The 23,976-nt window shown below is 45.9% G+C and overlaps 10 protein-coding genes across 10 annotated transcripts; 6 read left to right on the top strand and 4 right to left on the bottom strand.

The window, feature by feature from the left end:
• Positions 1 to 494: 494 nt before the first annotated feature.
• TSTA_053360 (uncharacterized protein) lies at positions 495 to 1,558 on the top strand (the record flags this gene model as incomplete). The annotated part of the gene is made up of 2 exons (XM_002486884.1): positions 495 to 989; positions 1,085 to 1,558. The coding sequence occupies 2 exons, from the start codon at positions 495 to 497 to the stop codon at positions 1,406 to 1,408; spliced, it is 819 nt and encodes a 272-aa protein (XP_002486929.1). The 3' UTR covers positions 1,409 to 1,558.
• Positions 1,559 to 1,673: 115 nt separating this feature from the next.
• TSTA_053350 (uncharacterized protein) lies at positions 1,674 to 2,733 on the bottom strand (the record flags this gene model as incomplete). Its single annotated transcript, XM_002486883.1, has 4 exons — positions 1,674 to 1,992; positions 2,018 to 2,087; positions 2,145 to 2,205; positions 2,275 to 2,733. 4 exons carry the CDS (start codon positions 2,731 to 2,733, stop codon positions 1,674 to 1,676), a joined length of 909 nt encoding a protein of 302 aa, XP_002486928.1.
• Positions 2,734 to 4,067: 1,334 nt separating this feature from the next.
• TSTA_053340 (quinate 5-dehydrogenase QutB, putative) lies at positions 4,068 to 5,108 on the bottom strand (the record flags this gene model as incomplete). The annotated part of the gene is made up of 2 exons (XM_002486882.1): positions 4,068 to 4,546; positions 4,568 to 5,108. 2 exons carry the CDS (start codon positions 5,106 to 5,108, stop codon positions 4,068 to 4,070), a joined length of 1,020 nt encoding a protein of 339 aa, XP_002486927.1.
• Positions 5,109 to 5,671: 563 nt separating this feature from the next.
• Positions 5,672 to 6,990, top strand: TSTA_053330 (4-hydroxyphenylpyruvate dioxygenase, putative; the record flags this gene model as incomplete). The annotated part of the gene is made up of 2 exons (XM_002486881.1): positions 5,672 to 5,732; positions 5,927 to 6,990. The coding sequence occupies 2 exons, from the start codon at positions 5,672 to 5,674 to the stop codon at positions 6,988 to 6,990; spliced, it is 1,125 nt and encodes a 374-aa protein (XP_002486926.1).
• A 796-nt stretch (positions 6,991 to 7,786) lies between these two features.
• TSTA_053320 (C6 transcription factor, putative) lies at positions 7,787 to 9,135 on the bottom strand (the record flags this gene model as incomplete). Its single annotated transcript, XM_002486880.1, has 2 exons — positions 7,787 to 7,866; positions 7,947 to 9,135. The coding sequence occupies 2 exons, from the start codon at positions 9,133 to 9,135 to the stop codon at positions 7,787 to 7,789; spliced, it is 1,269 nt and encodes a 422-aa protein (XP_002486925.1).
• A 270-nt stretch (positions 9,136 to 9,405) lies between these two features.
• Positions 9,406 to 13,092, top strand: TSTA_053310 (pentafunctional AROM polypeptide, putative; the record flags this gene model as incomplete). Its single annotated transcript, XM_002486879.1, has 3 exons — positions 9,406 to 11,640; positions 11,714 to 11,915; positions 12,248 to 13,092. 3 exons carry the CDS (start codon positions 9,406 to 9,408, stop codon positions 12,910 to 12,912), a joined length of 3,102 nt encoding a protein of 1,033 aa, XP_002486924.1. The 3' UTR covers positions 12,913 to 13,092.
• A 903-nt stretch (positions 13,093 to 13,995) lies between these two features.
• Positions 13,996 to 14,964, top strand: TSTA_053300 (uncharacterized protein; the record flags this gene model as incomplete). The annotated part of the gene is made up of 2 exons (XM_002486878.1): positions 13,996 to 14,465; positions 14,511 to 14,964. The coding sequence occupies 2 exons, from the start codon at positions 13,996 to 13,998 to the stop codon at positions 14,962 to 14,964; spliced, it is 924 nt and encodes a 307-aa protein (XP_002486923.1).
• Positions 14,965 to 15,489: 525 nt separating this feature from the next.
• Positions 15,490 to 18,946, top strand: TSTA_053290 (uncharacterized protein; the record flags this gene model as incomplete). The annotated part of the gene is made up of 5 exons (XM_002486877.1): positions 15,490 to 15,509; positions 15,576 to 15,846; positions 15,920 to 17,994; positions 18,071 to 18,590; positions 18,700 to 18,946. The coding sequence occupies 5 exons, from the start codon at positions 15,490 to 15,492 to the stop codon at positions 18,724 to 18,726; spliced, it is 2,913 nt and encodes a 970-aa protein (XP_002486922.1). The 3' UTR covers positions 18,727 to 18,946.
• A 630-nt stretch (positions 18,947 to 19,576) lies between these two features.
• TSTA_053280 (uncharacterized protein) lies at positions 19,577 to 21,356 on the top strand (the record flags this gene model as incomplete). The annotated part of the gene is made up of 2 exons (XM_002486876.1): positions 19,577 to 21,190; positions 21,282 to 21,356. The coding sequence occupies 2 exons, from the start codon at positions 19,577 to 19,579 to the stop codon at positions 21,354 to 21,356; spliced, it is 1,689 nt and encodes a 562-aa protein (XP_002486921.1).
• A 230-nt stretch (positions 21,357 to 21,586) lies between these two features.
• On the bottom strand, positions 21,587 to 23,402 carry TSTA_053270 (alpha-galactosidase, putative; the record flags this gene model as incomplete). Its single annotated transcript, XM_002486875.1, has 2 exons — positions 21,587 to 21,682; positions 21,744 to 23,402. The coding sequence occupies 2 exons, from the start codon at positions 23,400 to 23,402 to the stop codon at positions 21,587 to 21,589; spliced, it is 1,755 nt and encodes a 584-aa protein (XP_002486920.1).
• Positions 23,403 to 23,976: the final 574 nt, after the last annotated feature.

Raw genomic sequence — 23,976 nt, 5'->3', positions numbered from 1 at the left:
CATATCAACACTTCCTAGGGAGGGCTCCTCTCTCTCAGAACAGCAGAAACATTAGTTAGTGAGCAATACTCGGAGAATTCTTGTCGCTACTCTCAGGATATTATCTCTATGAACGAGTGGAATCATAAATTTCAGGTTTCTAAGGTCATTGGCCACATTCGACTATTTATATTCGGAATTCCATAAATCTTGAATCTGAGTGCTTGGCCTCTTTGTCTCAAGCTGGAGCGTAGATATCCGCTATAAATGTGCAATACCATGCCCGAAATGCCTCTAAATAGTGTATAGTGCTGTTTACTGTATACAACAGTAGTTGGGATAGGCCCCAAGAAAAGTACCCGATTCGGCAATTAGGGCTAAACATATCGCAGTCTGGATCGTGACGTCACGGCGCTAAGAGCGCAACGTCAGCAAATCAACTCCAAAATTCTCCTCTATTTTCTTTCAATCTCTCTTCAATCAGCAGAAACAGAATTTGATGATAACTTAATACCATGCCGCCTAGAACTAGGAAATCAGCTGCAGCGTCATCCAGCAAGCTTGCCGGCAAACCAAACGCATCAGTTGCTGCCGCCGACAAGCAGCCAATCGACGTCTCGAGCCCAGTCTCAGAGGATGGTGCCAGTTCTGACGGAGATGACAGGCTAGTAATTGACGAGGATGAAGAAGACATGGAGGTATTTGATATGACCGATAGGGACAGCACAGAAATCAATGCGCCAAATAAAGATGGTCAACGCTCGCTGTATGCGGTTGGCGGTGGCGGTTATAACGCCTTGAAGACCTTCAGAGGTCAGGTATACTCTGGAATGGCAATAGGCGGCTCACATAAATGGAATTATGATCAAGGAGTCTGGAAGGAAACCAAGGTGGAGCCTGATCGATGGGAGATTGATTATAACGCAACGAAACGGCGAGCTCGGAAAGCCCCTAAAGGCAGCGGCGTACCAGTTGGTACAGAATATCACTGGTTTATCATAGCACATCAGGTAAGAAGATTGACTGGGTTGAATTGTGGCTTAAAAATTGGCTATGACTGATATGTTGAACCGATGGCCAACCATTGGTGATCGGCAAGATACAGTACGTCGTGAAGCAAGATGACAATACCTACGAGACACACCTTGTAGGATCCAAGTATAAACTAGCACACAAGTCAATATCCGCCACTGCGTGGTCTGTTCCTACAGTGAAGGCCCAGCGAGAGCGGGAGACTGATATTCTGGAGGACGCAAAGCGACGCGTGCAGGGATTGCCGCCGGTGCTGGCAGCCGAGAAGGCAAAAGTTGGCGCAAGGCAGGAGAAGGGTCAGCAAACGTTGGATACATTATTCGGAAAAAGAAAAGGAACGGAAGACAGCTTTGCATCTCGACAGACAAAAAAAAGGAAGATGGGATCTGAGGAGTAATGATCTAGGAATAGATGCTCGCTTATGAGCATACGAAAATTGTACCCAAGACCACATGCCAGAATGAGTTCATCCACGGCATGTTTTGTCAAGACTTCTTCTTATGGCAAGGAAATACATAGAATTATAATAAGCAAGCCTCGGCGATGGCTGAGACGTACTTTGCTTGTTGAGCTGCCAGTTTTTCACGGTCTACTAAAGCACCTAGGTACATACCCTGCTTCCAGCCTTTATATACCTAGGTAGAAATGACATTTCCAATGTTTCAGTACAGATCTCGACACTCCCAATTCTTTGCTAGATCAGGATCACCATGGCCCTTATAAAATGCCTTCTTCGGATAGACACAGAGTGGTCTTTGCCGATAGACCTCGGACTGCGTTGTATCATTGTGGCATGTCGTTGCAGTAATAGAATCCGTGGCCACGCCTTTTCCTACACATTCGATCAAAGCGAGAAGAATGTCGTGCTGAGCATCCGCATACCACGGGACGCTATGTAAACTAGAGGAAGGATGTGAAGCCTGATTAGGTCCAGCGAAGTACCATGGGGCATGCATAGAGTCTGGTGATCCCCTACAGTGTCTACGGTCGCGTCAGTAATCCTGACCGATCATATAGGTTAAGGATCCGGAATGGATATATACTGAATGCCCGGCACATAGAAGAAGCGATAGAAGCTGCCCAAATCAGTCCCAATTGGGGCCAAAGTTTCCGTTACTTGGTTATAGGACTACTTTCGGTGGGATTGAAGCCATCTGCCATGCCATGATACATTAGAAGTTTGCCGCCCTTCCTCTGAAAAGGAGATATGTCAAAGTTTCAGGCTGTTGCGTTTCCCTGGTTCAATTCGTCCGCAAACTGTACGATACTGTAATCGAACTGATTCGGGGACCACTGGGGGCCCATACCCAGAAAATATTGTACGTACTCGTATCCTAATGGGCTATTGCTACTATTGATAATCACCTCTGCCCATTGGGATTCACGGCCAGGTAGCAAGTGTGGAAAGACAAATGTTTGGTTAATGTCAACGTAGTCGTTATATATGTCGTATAAAGTATGAAGTTGGGCAGCGCTTAGGCAATCCGCTGAGCTGGAGCTGCTTGAGCCTTTGCAGAGGAATCCCTCCAGTCCATATTTGCAAATGTGTTGTCCACCAAGCCGGTGCTCCGGCAATAATTCCATCGAATCCTCATGATATATCTCAACCTCTTTCAGTCCTTGTCGACCACCTGTAGAGCAACCGCTATAGTAGTTATATCCTGGCATTTTGCCGTAGTATACTTCAGTTAACACTTTAGCAAGCATGACAGACCCATGCATGGCTCGGTAACCCAATCAATGACTTTTCCCGGCGAATCGAACGCCCAGATACCATCTGTGCTGAGCTTTGTGTTCTTCAGGTCAATGTGACATCCAGCTCGGAAGCTTATATGAATTTGGCTTATTCTTGCCCAGATAGTGGAACGAGAGGTTTTTGTAAGTATTCCGTTTTATGTTTCTCTACATTCAAGTTGATTGACATAACTTTACAGGGCAGTCGGTAATGGTGGTTTTGCCGGAGGCATATATTAGGATGATATGGCAAGTGCCCTCAAAATAATAGTTACAAAATATTGGGTTACTTTAGCCGCTGATACTCAGCTTTTTAGGGCGTTGGTGCTCGATACGGTTTTGCGTCGATGTCGACCGACACTGGTCACAACAGTATCAGGTAGGTCTGTTGGGGATTGTGGATACGCAATGTCACTCTCCGGAACCTGGAAAAAATTCCTTCTTTGGGAATCATATAAGCCCATTGCACCACAGCTGGCTCATCCGTAAAGGGGTGGAAGGAGAGATAATCGTTGAATATATCTGTTGTACAGTTTAATTGAGCTGCATTAACAATCGATCCAGTGACACCAACAGCCAGAAAGGCCAGAAGGTTTCTCGCGTATTTCATCATAGTACCTTCCGAGATTGTCAAGGTTATATGTTGATTATACTGCACAGAATGAAGAAGTTTCTAAAACCTGTGAAAGGGTGCCACTGGGGGCCTATTTATCCATAAGTAAATAAGCGTCAGTTCTCGACTTCATGGCCACTAACTATTATCACGTACCACATGCGCAACCGGAGTCTCTCCATCGGAGAATCTCCGCGTTTCTGTCGATGTTCACAGCTACTATACGCTTCCTTGTAAGTGTTGTCAGCACTCTTTGCTGGGAAGCTTAAAGTTCCCAGTTTGTGGAGCATTGAGGCATGAGTGTCATCTCTCTGTTCTCCACATCTACAGACTATTGAGGTCTGAGTCTGAAAATAGGAGTTGCTGTGGATTCGGGGGTACACAATACCACATTATTAGTCATGGTAACATGTGTAGTGTATGTAGTAGCTTATAATGTGTGAACTCATTGGTCTCGCCAAAAGGAGTCGTGAGCATCTCCAACTTTCCGCAATTTATGATCTGCATCATGAAGCTGGATTTTTAGACTATAAAACCGGCGATTGTACACGGCAGCTCGATAGAGCGGAGGAGAAAAATCTCTGATTCCCTTTAGCCATACCATCCACCACTTTGAAGGTCCTTTCATCTAGACTAGTGTCCATTCTGCAGTACAATAATTTGACTATCCATCGACCATTTGTTACCTTAATCTGGCCGATATGGTCTTTTATTTTTCTGCGTTCGCTGCCCGTCTGGAAATTTCATCCCTAACAATCCTTTTGAGATCTTCGATGATTGATTCCTCATTGATGAGCTCATCCTCGATCCAGAGGACCTGCTGCGCTAATGCTTGCCAGATCATTGCCTCGGTGCCTGGAATGACATGCCACCCTTTCTTCTCAGCGTAGTCGTATAGAGATGTTCGGATGTTAGGATGATAACACATTTCCAACAAAACCCCTTTCTCCAGTGCGTTTTCCCGCCCAAGGAGTTCTCTTGTAATAGCAAATGATAATCTCTCTCCATCTGTCTGTGGCGGAAAATCAGGGATGGCGCTGACGACATAATATGGCGCAGGAAGAGTAGTCGCTTGCTCAAGTGAATGCAAGGGTCGTAGTTTTCCTTTAAATTGAGCACCCGAAGTTGAAGAAGCACCCCGATTAAACCATGCTATAAGTTCATCTGTTTCACTCTTCAACCGACTGACTAGATATATTTCCGAAACACCCATAAGATAGTGCAGAGCATATATGGCACTTCGAGAAGCCCCACCTCCACCAACTACCAGGGCAGGTCTATTGATAGCTTCTGGAGACGTTAATGAGGGTGCAATTGTGCTGAAAGATCTGCTGATGCCAATCGTATCCGTGTTGGTACCGATGCGCCTCGTTTTGCCGGTGGCTTTGTCACGGCGTAGAAAGACAGTATTAATCGCTCCTATTACTTTTCCTGAGGATGTGATCTCGTCCACATGAGACATGAACGTGACTTTATGCGGCATGGTCACTGCAGCACCAATGCAGTGCTCTGAGGAATTATCCAGGACTTTTAACAGATCGCTGGGCTCTTCTGACTCCAGCAGGTAGTATTGCCATGGTAGATTTTTGCTCTTAAAGAGATAGTTGTGGACCAAGGGTGCCATAGAATGATGGATTGGATATCCTAGAAGAGGTATTCTCGTCTCTATATCTCGCGTTGCTGAATCATCAAAGAGTGAGGAGCCATGCTCGTAAGACTCGCGAAGAGCGATGGCGAGATCCGAAGTCATTCCGCAGATTTTCAGACTTTCGTAGTGGTCTTTCCAATCGCAGCCAGTCTGCAGTCACCAGAGCACGAGTTGAAAGTAAAGATATAGGACAGGCCCAATCTCTCTCTGCATTTGTTCTCTGACTCTTCGACATGTGCATGAAATAAGAAAAGGTCTTCCCGTCCCGCCAAAACTGCGGGAAGAGAGGTTCCCCGCCGGCTGAGCGTTTCGCCGTGCCAAGACTCTCATCTTTTTGGTTATACGGAGTAGATAGTGATAATTTTATGTTGTAAAATTCATCTCAGCTCGTCTTATCTCGAAATTCTATGTATATTATCTTTGTAATGCGGGTCAGCAGCACTTTCAAACAATGTTTGAGCTGCCTTAGAATTACCGTAAACCGAGAAATGCGAGAGATCCAAATCATGAATTCCTCTAGCGAACAAATGCCAGATGCCGAATACGCTTACAATTGAACATACCAATGTACACCCTAGTGAAGCATGTAAAGGTGTTTCTGACTCAGGATTAAGTGGGTAAAAAAGAGCTCGGATGACCTGCTCCGATGGTAGCAGTGGATGGGAATGGCTTTTGCCGAACGCGTTTCCCTGATCAACATGCGATCGTACAGTGCTGGCTTCGCGGGTTTGTATTATTTATTCCCTTCTGAGGCAGAACTCGATTCATTGTGGGATTTTATGGTCTGCTCGTCCAAATTTTGCATACTTTGATCAGCTTTATTTTCTAAACGGCAGTGGTGCTTGTGCTTGGTCGTTTACATTAGCGGTTTACATCTTCAACGTGGTGGCAGGTTTCAGGCCAAGAAAGACATCATACAGAAGAAGAGCAAAAGATGCTTCGACGGACAGAGAAGTGTGCCCCGGCAATTTCAACCATGTCCCTCGGGCGCGCCTGGGTGCATTGCATGCCAGAAAAGCTGCACCAAGCCGCCAAAGCAGGGTTTCAAGGGATTGAACTTTTTTATGAAGACTTGGAAGGCTTCGCAAAATCACCTGGAGAGGGTAGTATCATAGACGCAGCAAGAGAAATACGTCGCTTGTGTGATCTCAATCAATTGGCTATCATTAATTTACAACCTTTCGGATTCTACGGGGGTCTTTTAGACCGCGAAAAACACAAACGAAAGATTGAGGAGATAAAATTCTGGTTCAGATTGGTCAAGATATTAAGAACAGACCTGATTCATATACCGTCGAATTTTTTACCTAAGGAGGAACTTTCAGATGCTATCGACCTTCTTGTTAGCGACATGACTGAACTTGCCGATTTGGGTCTGGAGGAAAGACCCCCTGTAAGGTTCGCCTTTGAGAGCCTTTGCTGGGGGACCTATGTTGACACATGGGAACAGTCCTATGAAGTGGTGCAGAGAGTGAACAGAGTAAACTTTGGTTGCTGCCTCGACACATTCAATATCGCAGGCCGGATATGGGCTGACCCGGAGAGTCCCTCGGGAAGAACCCAAAATGCAGACACCGCCCTCAAAGCTTCCCTTGATCGAATGCGTGCAACCATCGACATTGAGAAAGTGTTTTTCATCCAACTGGTTGACGCTGAGCGCATGAAGAGACCCCTAATTGAGGGACACCCATGGCATGTCAAGAACCAGCCACCGAGGATGTCGTGGAGTCGCAATGCAAGGCTCTTTGCATACGAGACAGACAGAGGTGGTTACCTTCCCATTCTAGACATCGCGAAAACCATATTGAGAGACCTTGGGTATAAAGGGTGGGTGTCTATGGAATTATTCTCAAGAACAATGGCGGACCCCGACCCTTCGGTGCCGGCCACGCACGCAAAGAGAGGAATCGATTCCTGGAAAAAGCTAAGCGCGGATATCCTCGATATTGACAGAGTTTCTCATCAATGCAGTGGACGGCTTTGAAGTATGTTTTCCAGATTACGTATTAATGTATCGATTTCATCAGTGTAATGCTCTCTTAAGTGGCACCTTGAGTGCCCTGAAAAGCCATAGAGTCATAGTTGAGGTCATTAGTAAGAAAGCCCAGGTTCTGAGCAAAGTCAGCAATGTCGTCGTCGTATCTGCTTTGTGCAATTAGCGCAAGTATCACCACACGTTAAAGGACTGTGTATGCAGTACCTCCTTGGCAAGACCATCGCCGCGATATCCTCAAAAATAAGGTCCAGGTCATCTTTTTCGATAGCAGGATCATCGCCAAGTTGATTGATGCCTAAGCTTCGATTATTAAATGGGGTTTGTGGCTAAAGGTATGGTCAGAAAGAAGTCGGTAGAGTGATTTAATATGTAGATGGTGATGCATGATGTGAGACTCACATAATTTTGATCATCCAATATGACTGTTCGGCTAGGAACGAGCGATGGCGAAGAATGCTCAGATTGTGCTGTCGCCACATTACTGGATTCTGATACTATCACAGGAGGGTGGTAATGATTTGATATTGAGCCTTCGTTGTTGTATACGTCCTGAAACCTCCCAAAAAAATCGGAAAAGCGCGAACGAATGCTCGGACTTATATCTAGCGGGACTGATGTAAAAGATAAATCAACCAAGGACTTTAACTGAAACGCGAAGATGATCAGGAGCGGATTCCGATACAAGGCGTGATTGGGCTCCAAAGCTTGAGTCACAAGGTCTATAATGGAGCTGACTACCTTATCGACAAGTACTGTAAGCTGCAGTCCAGCCCTGCTGGCCTCGTCAAGGATGATTAAAAGGATGAAGTTGTAAGTGAGATGCAGGATCAAAAGGGGAGGATTCGCTATTCCAGACCTCGGAAACTGGTGATGCTTTTTTAAATTCAAGTGCCAATTTTGTAAATGAGTTATGACTGAATGTAGTTGTTCTGTGTCCAGCTTACTCTCGCCGCGAGGAGGTATCCTGCTCACAAGCTCACAGATCATGTTGAAGGAGCTGATAGTGCGAAGAGGTTGTCGGTCAAAATTCAGTAGAGGGCGCTCCGCACCTTTGGCGGGTGGAGAAAGCTCCCACTCTTCCAAAGCATTTTCATCCAGATGACCAATGGCCGGATACCAAGTGTTTGGGAAAAAAGAGGTTGTCGATAGGTACGCTGATAATATTTGATCCAGAAAGAAACATCCATGTAGCGTATGATAATATCGTTCAGATTTCTGCCTCTCTTCAACAGTGGCGTCTATCAGCATAGTAAATGCTTGCAAAAGTAGTAGTCTGGAAGTGTTGAACTGCTCTAGTGCAATGTTCAGGAGCGCTAGTATGCAAAGCGCTTGAACATTACCGATAGATAACGAGTTCTCGCATTTCATCAAGCAGAACCTGACATAGGTCTGAATGCTCTTCGGAGAAGTGGCGTCCAATCGAGTCTTCCCGGGCGCGATGGATGATGTATAACCCACAATTGCCCATAAACAAAGATTATAGTTGTCGGAGTCACGGTCTGCACCATTGCCGGGTTCATCGCGGTAGAGGGCCTTCAAGATCATGCGACGCTCGACAATCGGGAACCAACAGTGCGTAGTCTGAAAATAAAAGTCCACTATGTCTTGGATATTTGCAGGAAAGTTCGGAGATGGGAGGTCCGCACAATGCTGCAAATTTTCGAATAAGTTGGTTTCGCCCAGTCCTCCATAGATTGGAGTTTTCGCAGTTCGCAGTTCCGGAAGACGGATCGTTTCTGAAGTTAGCCTACTCCCTATGTTGTTATCCACAGAGCTCAGCAATTGATCGAAGTCTTTCGCTAATTCAGAAGATCGCCAAATGTCCGATGCATTGTCCAGATATTCGCTGTCAACCATTCGACCAGCAATTTTCTCTCTCAAGATCTTTCTTAGGGTATACTCTCCGTTGGGGAGGAGTTGCTGGAGCAACCCTAGTAGGGCTTCGATGCCTCTGACATAGCCAGTGGGCAGCCCTCTCTTTTTCACGGGTGTTCCATAAGTGCAAGTCTTGCCAAGGTTATCGCAAGTCGAGCATGTGGGTTGGGCGCCATCGCATTTCGACTTTCGCTTGCGGCATTGATCACAGGCTTGGTTAATTCTCTGGCGTTTTGAAGAAGGATCGTGTTCTGACATGGCGTTTCATTGTGACAAGCCGATCCGACGCAGGCCCGTATCATAAAAAGTGTGTGTGTGTGAGAATGCGAGTATCTCATCTCGGTCCCTCCTTGTTGAGGTTGAGCAAGATCGCGGAGACCGGGAAATCACTGTCCCGACCTGCGGCCCGGATTAATGCTTCCTCCTCAGTGGGCTAACTCCTCCTAGTTGAGCCTTCAGACTGGCGGACACTCTTATCTCGACTTCTACATTCATCGGCCTATCGACAACAATGGAGTGGTTATAGTCATGGATACAGCATCAATTAGGGGCCTTTCTTGGAGTACGTTAGATCCGGCGTCCTATAACTCCCGGAAGCGTAGCTTCGAACAGATGCTATTACAACAAGACAGCAACGAGTCTTCGCGCCGAACCAGTCCCTCACGCACCCATTCCCGCGTGGACTTGGAGCGCCATTCTAGTCACATAGTTTCCCTTTCGTCGTCGAATGGATCACCGAGTCTTGAAGATCCAGAGAACCGCTTATACGAGTCGCCGGCCTCAGCAAGGCAATATTATGGAGACGAGAGTCTTATCCTGGTGGGATTTCCCAGCGCAGGCAAGAAAACGCTCGGATTAATCGCGTCCGCAGCTTTGCGAAGAGAGTTTGTGGATTTCGACACTGTCTTCGTGGGTAAAACTGGGCTATCACCTCGGGAATATATTGAGGCTCATGGAGCGACGGCATATCGAAGTGTGGAAGACGAACTGACAAGTGAAGTATTCCGCTCGAGACAGAAGGGATGTGTTCTTGTCGGTTTTTTTGCCATGGCAAGCAACCGCCAACGGCGACTATTGAAATCGCTATCTACCACAAACCCTATCATACATATTCAGCGAGATCTTGGGAACATGATTCATCGGGGAGATTCGGACAAAGACCGCTTGTATCGGACTTATCAACTGAGTGAGAAGATGCACCGACGTTTTGCCAACTTTGAGTTTTTCAATATCTTCCAGCCAATGGCGGATGATAAACCACTTGGACCTCTCAGGCTGAAAGCCACTGAGCGCGAGTTCGTTCGATTCCTCAATGGAATCTTTCCGCAGTCCGAAGCATCTAGAGGACTGAAAAATCTCTGTTCAAGCTCATACACGTATGCTCTACAAGCTCCTTCTTCGTGGCTGGATGACCCGCAGGCCGACTACACAGAGCTTGACTCTGGAGCGGACGCTGTGGAGATACTGGTTGAGATGAGCCCTCAGAATCAACAGGACCTTTTTTTCAAATTATCGCAAAGAGTCGCTGTATTAAGAAAGTACTGTCGCGTCCCTATCATTCTTGACCTTGAGACGTCGGCGACTATGAACTATATAGCCCAAGTGAACTTGTTGGAACTCGTTATTCGACAAGCGCCAGACGTAATCATGGTCTCGTTAGACATGAGTCCCCATTTGGTTAAACAATTGTCGCTTGCGAAAGGCCATTCTAAAATTATTGGGAAGTATCATCAGAAAGGTCCGATCTCTGAAAACTGGGATTTGACCAATTTGCAAACTGTCATTGACAAAGCAAGCTTACTTCATTGCAGTGCTATTCGACTCACCGGTGAGGCGTATGAGACCAATAATAATTTTGGGTGTGTCAGGGTCGTACTAGAGGCACGAAAGCTTAGTGACCTTCCTGTTAGTTGCTACAATACTGGAGAGTATGGACGTTCGTCTATTTGCCTGAATCCTATCCTGTCTCCAGTTGTCCTTCCGTCCCAGTCTACAAAGCAGGGAATCACTCTTGCAGATGCCCAAAGAGGATTATTTTCTTCATTTTGGCGAACAAAAAAGAATTTCACTGTCTTCGGGCAAAATGTCTCGTACAGTTTGACTCCGGCTATGCACAACGCCGCCTGCATTGCATGTGGAATGCCGCATACATGTGACTATGTGGAAAGCGACCGTCTGGCTCGTATTCGGGAGGTTTTCGAACGTGAATCACAGGGTGGTCTTGCTATCGTTTATCCTTACAAAACTGAAGTTGTGCAAATGATGGATGAAATGAGTCTTGATGCCAAAGTCATTGGTGCGGTTAATACCGTTGTCATTGAGAGGATATCTACGAATGAAGGCAGCCCAAAGCTATATCTCAAGGGCTACAATACAGATCATATTGGAATACGTACATGCATCGAAAAGAATCTGTCACCTGCAAACGCAATACGATCACAAACGAGTGCTTTGATTATTGGTGCTGGGGGCATGGCGCGTGCTGCCATATATGCTTGTATCAAAGCCGGTGTCAGAAATATTTGCATTTTCAACAGGACCGAAGCGAATGCTCGGAGACTTGCAGATTACTTCGCTACTGTTTACACTAATCTTCGATTGACCATTCTCACCGACCTCAGCACTCCGTGGCCCACGGATTTGTGGCATCCCACGATTATTGTTTCTTGCATTCCTGCGCACAAGGTTGGGGATAATGATGCACCAGATTTTCTAATCCCGGAACAATGGTTAGGTAGTTCGACCGGAGGCGTGTTTGTTGAGGTTCGTACCCCTTTATATTTTCTTATCTCTCAATCGTTCTTCATCATACCTCGAGATTGCTAACGGCTTGCAGTTTGCGTATAAACCTCTAGTCACCCGACTCATCCGGTTCATGCAATCTCGACGATCTCAAGGATGGATTGTTGCCGATGGTCTTGACGTACTTGTCGAACAAGGGATTGCTCAATTCGAAATCCTAACGGATAGACCTGCGCCCAGCCACATTATGCGACGAACAGTGCGGGAACAATATTCCATCGCTCAGAATGCTCACAGTGACCATGAGACTACGGAAACTTGAGAATCTTATGATATTCCGCTCTTGAAGTGTCTCTGTTCATTATCACGCATGTGACGAGTTGCCTACGACCTCATTGATGAAGCACCAATTACTGTATTCCATTCTGACTTCTATATGCTGTGATCTCACACCCCGTGGTGCTGGTTTACGTGCTTCATACTTCACAGCATATTGGAGTAAATGAGGTCCTTAGACTCCATAGGCTTGTCAATCAGATACAATTATTGACTGCGAACTACAAAAGGTGATGGGTAAAGACATAATTAACCCGCATCGGCAAACTGCCCGTGTCACTCGGCGGACCAGTTCTCCGGGATTTCTCTGTCGTCGGCAAAGTGTTTGCCCGTCGGGTGGGGTTGGTGGCATTCACTAGCTTAACTTCACTACTTATTCAGTCAGATACTTATTGTTGTAGCTCAGCACATCGCAACCATTCGAGGGAGAGAATCCATTTCGATCAGTCATTGCAGAGCAAGGGAGAAGTTCATGACTCCTCGTTTAAGAAGTTTGCCATTATCGACATGCCCACTATCTTGATCCTCAATGGCCCTAACCTCAATTTGCTTGGCCTTCGAGAACCCCATATCTACGGGGAAAGTACCCTAGAAGACGTGGAAAAAATGTGTCACGAATTAGGAAAACAGCATAATATTTCCGTGAAAACGTTTCAAAGCAATCATGAGGGCCAGTTAATTGATTGCATTCACGAAGCTCGAAATAAAGTGGATTTGATCGTGATCAACCCAGCAGGCTATACCCACACCAGCATTGCGATCCGTGACGCCCTCCTTGGAGTATCAATACCGTTTATCGAGGTTCATATCAGTAACGTCCACGCCAGGGAAAAATGGCGAAACCATAGTTACTTCTCGGATAAAGCACTTGCGTGTATCGTCGGGTTAGGGGCATTTGGATATGAAGTCGCTATCCAGCATGCGGTGCGAAATCTTTTCCCCAAGCTTACCAGCTAGTGAGCTTAATAAAAATTTTTACGCCTTGTATAATCGCCTCCGACTACTTCAAGCAACTTCTTATTGAAATAGATGAGGGACTACCATACCGAAGGGTTTATCCCGAACTGTTTTCAACGTCCAACACTAGCAGCGACGAGAAGGGGAACATTTGATATAGTGGGTGGGTTGAGCGTAATATGGCTCTTAAGATGATTTGCATTCTGCATTGGCGTTCCCCTCCGGGGCTTGTACCCCGGCAACGGAGTCAGGGGATAGAGCGGGATATGGATTTTTAATGACAGGAGTTATTACAAACACATCAGTGTAAGAGAGTAAGTTATACATTGGCGTATAATCTCAGTTATGCAATATAAGAGTACGGTCCCCGTCATGCACAGAAAACCCTATTTGGGTCTAGGATGAGCGCATTGATGAGAGAACATGATTGATGTCGCTATTATGTTGCAGGTTTCGAGTGTAAAGCAAATCTTTAACGAACACTGTTCTTGTGGCGGATGCAATGAAAGATGCGGCTACTAGATTGTGGACCCGAATCATAGTTATATTTGGAGAAGCTCGTCATAGAATCTTCCAAGATTGGGATGTCACGTTACATACTTTCCATTGTACCTAGCTCATGGCTGGAGTGGCAAGAATAACCTTGGAACCTCCACAGCCATCCCTCGATGATGAGTGGATGATAGTCACAGTGTGAAACCAAACGTTGATGGGGATGTAGCATATCTAGGATTTATAATTACTGTAGTTGTTACTAAACACTTTTCTGCCTTCTCTGAAGCAATCAAAATTGTAACAGGTAAGAAGTAGGATTCTATCATTACCTCACCATAATAAGTTATGAAAATCTACATGGGTATCTGCATCAACTGAAGCCAATGATTGTTCACATCTATTTCATGTAACATGACCACTTCTAATGAGTAGATTTCTGGGACTAAATCTGTATATCTTGGTACATATACAGCCGAGGACCTCCATATCTTTGAATTGTCAATTTCACAGATCCAAGAGTTTTGTATTCTCACTGACTAACTATCTTATTGATTGGGTCAACCTTGGAAGAATTATCAAGTGCACAAGATGACCGCCACTGAGACGATGACTGCACCCACAACACCAAGCACTAACAAGCCTTACCTAGAGGCCCTTCAACGTGATGGATTCGTGGTCGTACGGTCGATTCTCTCGCCTGCTGAAGTAGTAACTCTACGTGAAGCAGCGACCGAAGTCACTCTGCAAACGCGAAACGGCAAATGGCCGTACCTGCGCTCTGTGCCAAAGCAATTCCCTCCATGGCCGAATACTCCACCGCCATCATCCGAGGGTGGCATTTGGGGGGTTCAGCATTTGATGCATCCTGAGATGCCGCATCGTGAAAAATTTATTAAAACATATTTCTCGCCTCAAATCCTGAGCATTGCAGAAGAACTACTAGGAATCTCTGACAGTAGTGATCGTGAGGAATTGCTAGTTATGGAGTTATTCAACCTTCTCGTTGCACCAGAAAACATACCCTTTGAGCTGCGCTGGCACCGAGATGATATTCCAGGGTCAGTTACACCTGAACGAGAGCTCGAGCTACTGCGTCAAAAAAGCCCCGAAGGCAAACAGTCACACGCACAATATAATTTCTCGTTATGTCCGGACGCATCCCTTATTGTGGTACCCGGGTCCCATCGTCGCGTGCGCACTGAGACTGAGAGGAGTGCGGATCCCTACGAGAAAAGCCTGCCAAATCAGCTCATCGTTCGCCTAGAACCTGGTGACGCGGTCTTCTACGACAGCAATATTTTACACCGCGGCATATATCAACCGAAACCTGAAGGAGGCGAGGAAATCCGTCTCACACTTCACGGTAGCATAGGGTTGAAAGACCACGGCACTGATTCCGACAAAGTAAGAGCAACAGCTGTTTTACAACATGGCATCGGGTTGTGGGTTGACCGAGATGATGCCTCGCTGGATGCAGGCGAGCGAGCAGAGAAGATGCGGACCAATCTGATTGGTTTGGGCAAGGGTGAAAATATTGGATATTCCCTGGAGGGATAAGTGAAGTGGGCTATATTCGTCAAACTGTTGCTTGCTCTTTCAAAATATAAGGGGCATTCTCATGTCTAATCTGGGAAATAGAAGAGAAGAGAAAGTGTTAGGGTTAGGGTGTGTCATGTGCTGGTTATGTAATCCGACCGGCATTCACGCTTTAATTGGTCGACTTAGTGTGGAGCGGGTGTTCTAGGCTAAATTTATGTAACGTTACAATTTTGACCTCCTCATTTTCTTCCTGATAGCGTTGCACCTGGCATTACTAGATTTGCCCTTGCGGGAGGACAGTTATGATGCGCTAAGACAGACAGGAACGGCGGAACTACTTGGTCGCCGCTGGATAGGTCTGATTGCTGTCGAAACTGTCCATTTCATCATAATACAGCTGCTACCCGCCAACCATACTGGTCGACTTTTATCTCGTCAAGTTTACATTGGCTTTTGGCCCAGTCCAGAATGATACGCGATCCTATAAGCCTTCACTCGGGTCGTTGTGATAGTTGTTGATGACGGCCGTTGACCTTATCAGTCATGGCGGACTCTATGGACGAGTAAGTTGCGTAACAGTATTGAGTCTGGAGTTGCTTAGATTATGCAACTGACATATTGATCAATAGTCAGATTGGCTCCCTTTTATCCATGGGGTTTGAGGGTACCACAATTACCCCCCAAGTGAAATCTCTCATTGAGAATTATCGAGTGGGCACCATATGCCTTCAAGCAAAAAACCTCAAAAGTAAGCTTCCCCGGTATACCATAGGATTCGCGAATATATTCTTCCTCTTCCTTTATCTCGACAATGTCGTAACGAAATGGCCTTCTAAATGTGTCATTATCATGGTACGGAATTTCCTGACACATTTGATAGGTGCCCCGCAAGCTATGGAGGTAATAACACGCTCTCTTTGTCCAATTGAACTGTTTTGACTGGGACTCGTAATCTAATGGCCTAAAATGATAGCTTATCACCTCCCTTCAAAAAGTAGCATATGGCGCTGGATATACTGAACCGCTCCTAATCAGCCTCGATCAGGAGAATGGAGGTGTCAACTCCATTTTCGATCATGAATATTTTCACCAATTTCCGTCAGCAATGGGCCTAGCTGCTTGTCGATCCCGAGAATTGACACGCTCTGTATCTCGCGCTGCAGGAAAAGAGCTTGCTTGTATTGGGGTCAACTGGCTCGTCGGGCCAGTTTTTGACGTCCACTCAAACACAAAGCCGCAACCCATGGGAGTTCGGTGTTTCGGGGAGTATCCTGAAATTGTTGCTGAGCAGGCTTTAGAGTCTATGCTGGGATATCAGGAAGGCGGGCTGCTCACGTGCATCAAACATTTCCCAGGTTTTGGAAGCCTCGACTTCGTAGGATCACCAGCTGATATACCAAATGTCTCCGGGACTTTCGATCAATTACTATCAACATCTTTGGTACCATTTCAGGCAGCAATTGACAACGGAGTAGATTCAATCTTGGTCGGCGCTTGTGGGATGCCCGATGCCCAAGTGCCTTACTCTTGCTTATCATACACAGTTGTTACGAGCCTGTTACGACGACGAATGGGTTTTGGCGGTGTTATTCTGTCTGATTGCCTTGAGATTGAGGCCCTGTATGAAGGAGTTGGGGTTAGCCAGGCTGCCGCAATGGCGATAAATGCCGGGTGCGATGTCATCATGTTGTGCCAAAGTCATTCCAACCAAATCGAAGCTATTCAGGGAATTAAAACAGCTATCGAATCGGGCCTACTGTCGGTAGATCACATTCAGGCTGCTGCAGGGAGAGTACGGAAAATGAAACAGCGAAAGCTGTCGTGGGAGCAAACATGGAACCCTGGCGGTTTGTCAGCCCTAGACGTAATGAGACCTGCCCATAAGTTACTCTCCCGCTCAGTATACAATGCCTCCATTACTTTGGTAAGGGATTTGGGCAATTATATTCCCTTAACGAAGAAGAGTGCACCCACCGATGTGTTACTACTTCTGACTCCGTTGGTGGAGCCTTTTGGACGACCTTCCCAGGACGAGCAGAAGCCCCAGCAGGATTCATCCCTATCTCACGCCACTCCTTCAAAACTGATTAATAGTGCAAGACACCTTAGTAACCGTCGGAGCGGCTACTTGGAAGGTGAAAGTACTTTTCAAGAATTGGGCGTTGCCCTTGCGAAGAGGTGGCGTGGAAAGGTGGTTCACACTTCATATACTGCGAGCGGAATCAGTCCACTTCACGAACATTTGGTCTCGGAAGCATCAGCAGTAATTTTGCTTACAGCTGACGGGGTCCGTAATGTATATCAGTACGGCTTTACGAAATATATACTGAGTCTTTGTCAAGGTAATCGAAGCCAGTTCCCGACGGCCTCATCCATCGCAGGTTCTCCAGATAAGCCTTGTATTGTTGTCGCAGTGAGCTCTCCATATGACTTTATGAATGATCGACAAGTCACAACCTATCTCTGCACATATGACCTCACGGGTCCATCGCTCAATACTCTTGTGCGTGTACTGTTCGGCAAGCTCAAAGCTACAGGTCTACCGCCCACGATACGGCAAACATTCCGACATCCAACGATTCAAAGGCAATTATGGTTGGTTGAGAAGTTCGACTTTGCACGAGATTCATCCTCATTGCAAGAGATGTTTGACCAAGTGCGCATGGTGGCTTCAAATAGTTTTAGCGACCCCGAAGCTCAATATCCATCATACTGTTTTGAAACATCTTCCTATCAAAACAATTACCAACCCTTATTCAAAATGGAGAATTTCATAGTCCGTAACAGCAGTACTCAGACGATCTACGGATTCTGCGCCACCTACTACAGTGATAATCTTTCGCGCGGCATCATAGCTGCCATCGTGGTTTCGACAAGCCACAGGGGTAAAGGCATTGGATTTTCGTTACATCAATACGCTTTACATAATTTGCAACGACGGAGGATTGAAGTAGTGCAATTCGGATCCGAAATCCCAGTGATCTTTCCTGGCATACCAAACAGACTGAGCACCCATCAGCTTGGCTTGCGAAGCTGGGTTAAGAATAGGTACGTCACGCTTTTAGGGTCATATTATGGATTCTGTTATGTTCTCGCGCTCAGCTAAAACGTGAGTCCATTGCAGGGGCTGGGACGTTGGGAGTTGGAATCACCATGACTTCTACGCCATACGCCTGGCAACTGATTCACTTCCGACCATGGTACCGGAAAAATCTGCTGTTGATAATGGACTCCTCTATGACACCATCCAACCGCAAGACCAAGAAGAGCTGAATCAGCACTTGCTCATCCAAACCTGCTTTGGTGCTAGCAGTTCGTTACTACACCACCCAGTTGTACTATCCGAGCTTTACCGCTGCGCTCAGACTGATAGTCAAGGGTGTAAAATTCTGTTAGCAAGGACCAGGGATGCGAGGAACTCAGGATGCTTGAGTGGTAAGGGAAAGATAATAGGATCCATGATCCTATATCATGCATCGTCACAAATGAGCAAATATTTCCCTGTTGAAGATCGAAAAACTGGCGGCCTTGTTGGGGTTGTATCATTGCAAGGGGCCCAAGCCGTCCCGATAGTTGAAGGGTTGATCAGAAAGGCACTTCATATCTTAATTGATATAGGATTCAACAACGCACAGACTTTCATTGTAAGATTCGAACCCCTCCCATACCTCCGATACCTTCGGGTATTAATCACTGCTATGCCTAGAGACGGCTCTTATATTGTACTGATATTGACGTGCACACAGGTCGCAGATCCAATTTATCCACCTATTTTGGTAAATCTCGGTTTTCAGAAGGTGTCTGAATTTCTCAGTATCAGCAGGAAAACTATTACCACAACCTGAAAAGTCCCTGTGGAATAGACTTCGATGTTGGACTGTCATAGTTTATGAGACACGTTAATCTACATTATGGAGCTCTTCGATCCATAGCAATTATAGCAGAAAATTGATGTTTCCAACATATCACGACTTAAAGAATAAACACATTCTCGCTTTTGATAGATGAGTGTGATGTACTGACGCCGCGATACTCGAAAATCTGGTATGCGGCCGGACAACTTCACTTCGGCAATTGCATAAGACTAAACATACCAGCTCGACCTGTCTCACTCTTAAGGTGTAATTAGGAGGCGTAGTTGACATGTGTGGGTGTCAACTTCAACGCTATCTGTATCTGAGTAATACTTTCAGGAACGTCCTTATATTTGCAAGTCTGTAGCATACATGTGCGATAGACCATATGAAAAAATTCCGGCAAAGCAGGCGCTATAGGTAACTTATTAACTTATGGTTCTAAGTGAGTCGGGGACGCAGTAACCATGAGTGAAGTGTGGGGGTGGCCGGGTACCGCCCCAAATATAATCCTAGCGGTAGTGACACCCCTTAATGTAACCCAAAGATTCTCCCCAGACCTTTCCTTACAATTTCCGCTTGGTACCCACCTCAAATCTTTCAGCCGCAATCCATCCCGTGACTAAGACAGTTGCAGTACTGTCAATTCTCACCAGTAACCTGAGAGTTTCATTGACACAGTTTTGGAATCAATCAGGATCCTTTACCCAGTTGTGTGCAAGTACAAAGCCCGAAGACGGGGACTATGTAACAATTGTATCACACTGTTGATCACTATGTCGGACCTCGACTTCATTGGCAATGCGGTGGGAGATGAATCGTCAGAAAACGAGATAGAAGTATCTGAATTGGGAATTGTCGGCTCTCTGCAAAAAGGGAACGAACCAGCACCTGATCTTCTATCATTCAATGACCATGAAGAGTTCCAGACAAGGGCAGTTAGCAACGAGAACTACTTAACATTCCAGGCTCTTCCGTTTGCGCGAAACCAACTTCTCCGGGATTCGGATGGTAATTCGGTTTCTTCCAAGATTCAAATCCAGGCATATTTGAGAGGCCGCTTTACACATCATGATGAAGTTGGTTTAACTAAAACCCGGCGCGAATACAGCACTGCTAATGCTAGCAGCTCTGACGATAAAGACACAGTTGGTCTTATTTTCTATCGCCGCAATAAATTCAAAGTTGTCGGAACAATCTCTATACCGACCGCAATTGCCAATGTCAGACTTGAAAATACTGGCGATTCTCGGATAACCGGTCTTTTTGCCGAGTTGGACGCCACCGAGAGCCTTGAAGGTGTCTCTGTGCGAATAATACATACAGACCCAAAATCGAAACCGACAACAGCTTCATCGCAGTTTGAGCCGTCAATTGACCAAGGCTGTCCCAGCAGGAATTCGCTATCCCGGACAATCCCTGGGCTGCCTCGTGTTTGTCTGTGGCTAGAAAGGGATGAAGATGTTGAGTGTGGCTCGGAGTCTGGTGTCGGTGACTCTGTACTTTCGGTACCCATATTTTGGGACAAGCTACAATTTCGGCACGCGACAGCAAAGAAGCGTGGTACGTGGCAGTATTTCTATCTTCGAGTCACTGTACTAGCTACACTGGAAGATGGAACTACTCATGCTATTAGCCAGAGTCAAAGCTCGGCGATCACTGTGCGCGGAAGATCTCCCCAGAGCTTTCCAAAGCATGCAAGCAAGACAATGAAAACGGGCACTACAACGAGTGGAGGACGGCAAGTTGTTACACGACATCAAGATAGTCGTAAAGAAGCCGCATGGAGAGACAGTCCTATAGATTTCCAGGCCACGGACTATAACCCTACGTTAGATCCCATTCCTGGTAATATGATTTTCTATGATTTTTCCGACCTTGGTATTTGGAACAACGACCTACAATGGCAGGATGGGGATGGAACGACAGACGAGCTCAGCGGACTCAATGGTTACCTTGATAGTCGAGGTTCAGCTAAGAGTTCCACCGACAATACGCATATTGCCAATAATAGCAATGCCTGTCTTTTGATTCCTCCCTCGGAAACCCATCTGCTCCCGAGTGTACCTAATCTTGGTTCAATATTCAACTTACCGAATTCGCTGTCGTCGTTAGCTGCTGATTACCCCAATGCACAAGATGCACAATGTGCCCCCTTTGTCTTATCCATGCCCTTTACGATTAGTGATGACGCAGTGAATGTCAGCCATATAGCACAAGTTACATCTGAATTTCCTGTGAACCCGGATCACGAAACCACGGCGTCTCGGAAGGCAAACGGCTTGGACGACGATGAAAGCGACGGCACGGATGAGGAGCGTAGGATATATTCTTATGAATATATTCCGTTATCTATCAATGACTGGACAGTCCCCGTTGATGCAGTTTATGTAAGTCCCCTCTTCCAAATTTTGAACCAATGCAGACCGACTTTGCCCAGGCTACATTTATGAAAGTAAGGCTCACATATATTGGCCAAAGCGTCCGCACGGAGTACATGCTAGGAAGGTTCCGAACCTTGAGAAGTCCATCATGAAAAAACGTTATTTTCTCTGAGCGAGATTAATATATTGTTCGTCCTTCACATTCAAGTTACGGTTTTAAAAGAAGATTGGTGGCGTACCTAGGGTGAAGTGGTCTGACGCGGACATTCATAATGCGAGTTTGTAAGTTGTAGGGATCATGATTCATTTGTGTTATTTGGGGATAGCATCAATGCTTGAATAATATTAGATAAAAGAGAATCATATCTGTTGGACTTACTTCGCTTATCAACCCAATTACTATCAACGATAAATGTCCAGGGGTTTAGTAGGTATATGGTAGATAAATAGTGACCGCCGAAGAAAGAAACCATGAGATATAGTAACCTGGAATGCTATCTGAGTAAATGCAGACACCCTTCTACCAATTAACCTTGACGCCAACAGGAAGCGCCCAGACCTGGCTATTATCCTCATACTGACATGTGGACAGTGTTGACTGAGTGGACTCAGTTACACATTCCTTAGTAAGTCTGTTCGTCAAGTATCCACGAACTGAATAGTCCCATTGCTGGTATAAATCCAGAGGAATGACTGCGCACCGCTCCAATTTCGCTTGTTTGTTCCTCGCTGTGAGACAGAGACTTGTGTCGGAAAGTGGGCTGACGGTTCCCACGAGCGGTCGAATCTGCCAGACCTGCTCGTCAGCACCTGAACAGGTATTGAAAGCAATTTGTGTGTTTTTCTCATTTGAACTTTCAGCAGTGAGACAATTGAACGAAGCGTCATTAAAGATGAGACCAGTCGGAATGACCAGTTCGGAGAGAATGGCCGAGAGTGAGATTCGATAGACAGCAGTTGCATGAGAGGCCAGATCTTTGATTTCCAGCTTATTTTGGAATATAATAGTTTTGCCTGTCCAAAGGTCTTTAGCAGTGTATTCAACCTTGACGCCGAGTAACTCCTCGACCAGGCCGATGCGAGGTACGCTGATACTCGTACTAGATGTAGTATTACCCAGGTTGAGAACAGTCACCAGGCGATCGCTATTATCCAAGCTCTTCGAAAAAACATCAAATGCACCATCACGACTGACTAATGTCGCCTGTTGGGCTAGCTTATCTTGGTCGATAGCAATTAGATCGGAGTTCTTTAAGTACGAGAGAACATCCTCCTGCAGTCCTGGAATCCAGGCGCTAATGATCAACGGCGCTGAAAAGGAGGCCCAAAGAGCAAATTGAGATTTCTTCTCGTCCAGTGAAAGTCCGGGGTGATCCGCAATTAGGAAATCCGGGTCATTATAGTATCCAGGAACCTGATAACGCGCCAATTGGATCTCGTAAACGTAGTTCTGCATGATACTTCCCCATGGGCTGGTGACGCCATCCCATGAAGTGGCATTCAATGCATACACGATAATGTCAGATGAGTGTCTTGCAAGTTCTCCGTTGTAGGGCATGTAATCCATAGTTGTATACCAATCGGTCAAGTTATCTGATCCGGTGATCCATTTAGAAAAGTAAGCAGGTGCGGACTGAGAAAAAATAAGTGGTGAAGACATGTTGTTGAAGACTTCATGCCAGGTCGAGTAACGCTCATGATACTCAGCTTCCGTTCCTGGCGATACGTTGCAACCATCAACTTTCAAGTAGTCAATCCCCCATGATGCAAATGTTTCTGCATCAATAGCTTCATAATTGTATGAGCCAGGGTAGCCACCACACGTGACATTTCCCGCATCTTCGTAAATACCAAAGTAAAAGCCGCGTTCTGTCAGATAGCTTCCAAGCCAAGGTAGGCCATGAGGGAATGTGGTTGTATTCCACGTCAAAGTGTTTTGGTCGGTGCGGGAATCTGCCATCCAGCAATCGTCGAGGTTGATACGGTTATAACCCGCAGCTTGCAGTCCCGTAGATATCATGGCATCAGCAGTTTGTGTAAATATGGTCTCGTTGATGTTACATTGGAAGCGTGACCAGCCATTGAAACCCATGGGAGGGGTTGGCAGCAGGCCAGGGTTTTCGATCGAGGCCCTGCATTCTGGGAGCAGCCATCCACTGACTGCAGTGATTACAGCGACTACTTGCAGTCCAGATGTATATTGCTTATGACTGTTCATCTTGCTTTGCCGGTCTTTTATTTCACTGGGAGAAGATTGTCTGAAATCATGACGACTCAACCTCGTACTTATCTACTCCTACATGCCCGATTGTTGGTAGATAGCTATGAGATAGCCCCATACTAACAATCCCAGTACTTGGGGACAGACTAGTCTAATGTCAAAGTAGCCACTGTTACAATGTTGCAGTTCTATAGCTGTTGATATTCTCTTTCGCAGTGTCTGTGCAGTTTAGGTTACAATATTCGCGAACTTTTCCAACTTACGGGGAAGCGAAGCCTTATCTTATCTTCTTCGGCCCCACATATCGGGTTTGATTGGCTGAAATTAGTTACCTGATCCCGCTGTTGAAATAAAGAAGCCAATCAAATCATTGATAGTGCTTGACTCATTGAAACATCTGTCCAATGAGCTTGCATATATTTAGATTGGGTAGCAAGATTATATCTACTACGTATTGTGTTGTCTGTCTGTTTCATGTTCCAAAGCCGGGTTTTTATAAGACGTTTTTGCGGGATGAATTGTGAGTCATCAAGAGGGGTAATGTAACAGTACTGAAACAGTACAACATGAT

The sequence above is a fragment of the Talaromyces stipitatus genome, genomic scaffold (genome assembly GCF_000003125.1).
Source record: "Talaromyces stipitatus ATCC 10500 scf_1105507295487 genomic scaffold, whole genome shotgun sequence".
In the NCBI taxonomy this organism is placed as follows: Eukaryota; Fungi; Ascomycota; class Eurotiomycetes; order Eurotiales; family Trichocomaceae; genus Talaromyces; species Talaromyces stipitatus.
Note: the sequence above shows the minus strand (reverse complement) of the source record. Positions and strands in the feature narration are given on the sequence as shown.